This window comes from Procambarus clarkii, chromosome 2, assembly GCF_040958095.1.
Source record: "Procambarus clarkii isolate CNS0578487 chromosome 2, FALCON_Pclarkii_2.0, whole genome shotgun sequence".
NCBI lineage: Eukaryota > Metazoa > Arthropoda > Malacostraca > Decapoda > Cambaridae > Procambarus > Procambarus clarkii.
Genome location: NC_091151.1, coordinates 48237880 through 48242926, shown reverse-complemented (window position 1 = coordinate 48242926; position 5047 = coordinate 48237880). Strand labels below are relative to the sequence as shown.

Here is a 5047-nt window from a genome sequence, read left to right as displayed (position 1 = left end):
ATGTTCAAGAAATGTGTAAGAGTTCAATTCAAAATCATTCATGGACACAAATCTTGCAAGTGACTGCAACACCTTCCACGGCCCAGCTGGACGACTGTGGCTGGTGCATGATAGGCAAATTATAATGAACTATGCCAAAACGGCTTAGCTTAAAGATCATTGGGGGTCCAGTACTTGAGGACCCATCGCACGACCCTTCACCCCTCTGCCACACACACCTAGGGGACTAGAATGGGGACCTTGGCACAGAGCCACTGTGCCAAGGAGTGCCACGGAGCCCCGACATGACACAGCACGTGATATAACCCCTCCTCCCCCCCCTTTCCCCGGCTAAATAAACTACTTGAGCAAATTGGGCTCGTGTGTTGAGTGTGACGAGCCCGTGATCTCACAACACACCAGGGCGCGCAACACAACCCCATTCTCACGGACGTAGAAAAACAAAATTACCCATAATGCTAAATAACTGAAGATATAATATGAATGTAATCCAAATTATTGTTACAGAGAATGCGGATTATCAGCCAATTATATACTCAAAACTCTAATAAACCCCAGCAACCAATCAACCTAACGCAACCGAATTAGATCAACCAACAACCAATTAAACTAATAACAAACTAACCCCACTGACCACCCACAATCAGCCAATAATTGATTTTAGCAAAACAACAATTCAGCTACCCAACGAACAACTACACACAACTCTGTTAACCAACAACTCCAGTCAACCAAAAATTTTCATCAACCAATTAAGCAATTAGCATCAGGGACAGAATTTTCAAATGCCCTTAATTAATTACAGAGGGAGGCCGGGGCGGAAATATGTGCACAAGAGTTTCTTTCACGTGGCTGTGAACGTTTGTGGCGTTATCAAGAGTGCGAGTGTGCTGGCGAGTGTGCGGGTAAGCGAGTGTGCGAGCCGGTGAGTGAGTGTGCGAGTGAGTGAGTGAGTATTTTAGTGAGTGAGTGAGACACCAGCGCGCGAGAGGGAACCATGATTATAATTCCCCGACGTTGAAACTCTTTGCCAAAAGTTGTGTTTGTGTTATTGAACGTAGTTTTAGATTAGAAACGACGGTGGGAGGGAGGGAGGGAGAGGGTGTGGGAGGGGAAGAAGGGAGAGATCGGGGAAGGAGGGTTAGAGAGAGAGAGAGAAGAGAAGACGGGGAAAATGAGGGTGCAAAAATGCCAAAGGCGACATAACCCCACCCCAAGGAAAACGTCGACCCAAAAGAACCGAAGGTTTCCGAAGTCCCTATATACCCCCTCTCCCCCCCACCACCATTTAAAAAAAAATTCTTGCAACAAAATAGCCTTGCAGGAGTAGGCGAGGCGAGCGTGTCCCGGTGGCAAGCCGGCCTGCTATTCATGTCGGGCTGTGAATAGCTGGTCGCGTAGTCGGTATTATGCTGCCGAGGCCCTGCTAGTTATCCCTAATTCCTCTCTTCAGTGTGATATATTATGCGGCAGAAAGACCCGTGTTTGCTCTCTCCCTCTGGTCGCCCCCGCCGTCTCTGTCCCAGCCTCGCTCTCTTGTTTACTTCTGTTTGCTTTGGATTGAGTGAATAGGAGTGTGTGTGTGTGTGTGTGTGTGTGTGTGTGTGTGTGTGTGTGTGTGTGTGTGTGTGTGTGTGTGTGTGTGTGTGTGTGTGTGTGTGTGTGTGCGGGGGATGAAGGGTGGTTGGGAGAGGGGAGGGTAGGAAAGCGTGTGAGAGTTTGGTGGGGGGGAGGGAGAGAGAGAGGGAGAGAGAGAGAGAGAGAGAGAGAGAGAGAGAGAGAGAGAGAGAGAGAGAGAGAGAGAGAGAGAGAGAGAGAGAGAGAGAGAGAGAGAGAGAGAGGAGAGAGAGAGAGAGAGAGAGAGAGAGAGAGAGAGAGAGAGAGAGAGAGAGAGAGAGAGAGAGAGAGAGAGAGAGAGAGAGGAGAGAGAGAGAGAGGGGAGGGTGAGGGAGAGGGGAGAGAGAGGGAGAGAGAGAGAGAGAGAGAGAGAGAGAGAGAGGGAGAGAGAGGGAGAGAGAGGGGAGAGAGAGAGAGAGAGAGAGAGAGAGAGAGAGAGAGAGAGAGAGGAGAGGGAGGAAGAGGGAGAGAGAGGAGAGGAGAGAGAGAGAGAGAGGAGAGGAGAGAGAGAGAGAGAGAGAGAGAGAGAGAGGAGAGAGAGGAGAGAGAGAGAGAGAGAGAGGGAGAGAGAGAGGACGAGAGAGAGAGAGAGAGCGAGGAGAGAGAGAGAGAGGAGAAGAGAGAAGCTGTAAAACAGACAGACAGACAAACGCAGGCGGTTGGAGTAAGGAATAGAATGATTGATTATTTTCAAGTGGAGCGAAGGTCTGAGAGCAACACATAAGACGGCAGTTCTCACAGAGAGGTCCACCTCACAAGAGTGGCAGCCTTGGAGGCCCACCTCACAGGAGTGGCAGCCTTGGAGGTCCACCTCAGGACTGGCAGCCTTGGAGGTCCACCTCACAAGAGTGGCAGCCTTGGAGGTCCACCTCACAAGAGTGGCAGCCTTGGAGGTCCACCTCACAAGAGTGGCAGCCTTGGAGGTCCACCTCACAAGAGTGGCAGCCTTGGAGGTCCACCTCACAAGAGTGGCAGCCTTGGAGGTCCACCTCACAAGAGTGGCAGCCTTGGAGGTCCACCTCACAAGAGTGGCAGCCTTGGAGGTCCACCTCACAAGAGTGGCAGCCTTGGAGGTCCACCTCACAAGAGTGGCAGCCTTGGAGGTCCACCTCACAGGAGTGGCAGCCTTGGAGGTCCACCTCACAAGAGTGGCAGCCTTGGCGGCCCACCTCACAGGAGTGGCAGCCTTAGAGGTCCACCTCACAAGAGTGGCAGCCTTGGCGGCCCACCTCACAGGAGTGGCAGCCTTGGAGGTCCACCTCAGGACTGGCAGCCTTGGAGGTCCACCTCACAAGAGTGGCAGCCTTGGAGGTCCACCTCACAAGAGTGGCAGCCTTGGAGGTCCACCTCACAAGAGTGGCAGCCTTGGAGGTCCACCTCACAAGAGTGGCAGCCTTGGAGGTCCACCTCACAAGAGTGGCAGCCTTGGAGGTCCACCTCACAAGAGTGGCAGCCTTGGAGGTCCACCTCACAAGAGTGGCAGCCTTAGAGGTCCACCTCACAGGAGTGGCAGCCTTGGAGGCCCACCTCACAAGAGTGGCAGCCTTGGAGGTCCACCTCACAGGAGTGGCAGCCTTGGAGGCCCACCTCACAAGAGTGGCAGCCTTGGAGGTCCACCTCACAAGAGTGGCAGCCTTGGAAGTCCACCTCACAAGAGTGGCAGCCTTGGAGGTCCACCTCACAAGAGTGGCAGCCTTGGAGGTCCACCTCACAAGAGTGGCAGCCTTGGAGGTCCACCTCACAGGAGTGGCAGCCTTGGAGGCCCACCTCACAGGAGTGGCAGCCTTGGAGGTCCACCTCACAAGAGTGGCAGCCTTGGAGGTCCACCTCACAGGAGTGGCAGCCTTGGAGGTCCACCTCACAGGAGTTGCAGCCTTGGAGGTCCACCTCACAGGAGTGGCAGCCTTGGAGGTCCACCTCACAGTAGTAACCACCCTGTAGTTAAGAGAACCAAAGAGCTGGGATGATTGACAAACACTTGCGCATATTCTCACTAATAATTACCAATGGCACTATATTCCCATTATTGTTTTTACTACAGTTAACAGTTGAATTATTATTTACTTTATTATATATCACTAGATGGGGTACCCGGCTGCCCCCGGGTCTCTCTCTCTCCTCCTCTTTCCCTTTCTCACAATCTCCCCCTGTCTCATCTCTCTACACCCTTACCTTCATTTCCCCTTCTAATTCCCTCTTTCCTCCTCCACTTCTCCCTGGCATACCCCTCTCCTTCCCTTTCCACTCTCTCTCAACATCCCCCTCTAACCTCTTCCCCTTCCCCCCTATTCGTCCACCCTCTCTTCTACTCTTCTACTTTCCTCTACCCACTATCCTTCCCTCTTTCCCCACCATCTCAGAAAATTGTATATAGTGAAGCAATGCAACAGCTAAATAAGTCTACGGATAACACAACCATTACTTCAAACTTGACAAAAAAAGCTGACCGAGGGAAAGGAGGGGGGGGTCTGTTTATTTGCTGATATATCTTAATGTTTGGCACCGGAGCCAACCCCGCCTGGCCTATGACACTCCCATACCCTCCAAGATCAATCTGCAAACGTTGGGTGAGACTAGCTTCAAGCATCTGGCCTTCAACCTTAGACACAGACAGACATTCTATTTTACAGATACAGTTTTATTATTTTTGTATTGTCATGATAATCAAGATAATTTGTTACTGTTTTTAATATTATAATTATTATTATCACTAAAGAAATAATTATTACCATAATTATTATTATTAAGGCAAGTGCAATTGGGACTGAACCTGAACACCCTGTGTATAGGTTCGAAGCCTCCACAAATCTCATACTGATTTTCTCATTGATACGGGTATTATGTTAACGTGATTTCTTTGTGCATTAGGAGTCATGTTATGTAAAAGAAATTTTATCACAAGTCCTCTCTGTTCTGTGTCTGCTCCGACATGTAAAAATGTTGCTTTTTTTATTCGCTTTTATCCTTCATGCAATACAATCATATTTTAATGCTAGATAAACTTTATTTTTTTGGTAAGCCTACAGATGGAATACAGAACCCAGTATTCTGTGTGTGTTTGTGTGTGTGTGTGTGTGTGTGTGTGTGTGTGTGTGTGTGTGTGTGTGTGTGTGTGTGTGTGTGTGTGTGTGTGTGTGTACTCACCTAGTTGTGCTTGCGGGGGTTGAGCTCTGGCTCTTTGGTCCCGCCTCTCAACTGTCAATCAACAGGTGTACAGGTTCCTGAGCCTAATGGGCTCTATCATATCTACACTTGAAACTGTGTATGGAGTCAGCCTCCACCACATCACTTCCTAATGCATTCCATTTGTCAGCCACTCTGACACTAAAAAAGTTCTTTCTAATATCTCTGTGGCTCATTTGGGCACTCAGTTTCCACCTGTGTCCCCTAGTGCGTGTTCCCCTTGTGTTAAACAGCCTATCTTTATCAA

The 5047-nt window shown here is 49.9% G+C and overlaps 1 protein-coding gene across 1 annotated transcript; it reads left to right on the top strand.

Annotated features, from left to right (window-relative positions):
- LOC138366502 (collagen alpha-1(XV) chain-like) lies at nucleotides 1-3584 on the top strand. The gene is made up of 3 exons (XM_069327551.1): nucleotides 1-15; nucleotides 806-925; nucleotides 2313-3584. Exons 1-3 carry the CDS (start codon nucleotides 1-3, stop codon nucleotides 3582-3584), a joined length of 1407 nt encoding a protein of 468 aa, XP_069183652.1.
- Nucleotides 3585-5047: the final 1463 nt, after the last annotated feature.

Excerpts from the sequence above, each read along its gene's own strand:
- LOC138366502 (XM_069327551.1), top strand. Across the intron at positions 926-2,312 it reads GTAAGCGAGTGTGCGAGCCG|TGGAGCGAAGGTCTGAGAGC; the intron begins GTGAGTGAGTGT and ends ATTATTTTCAAG.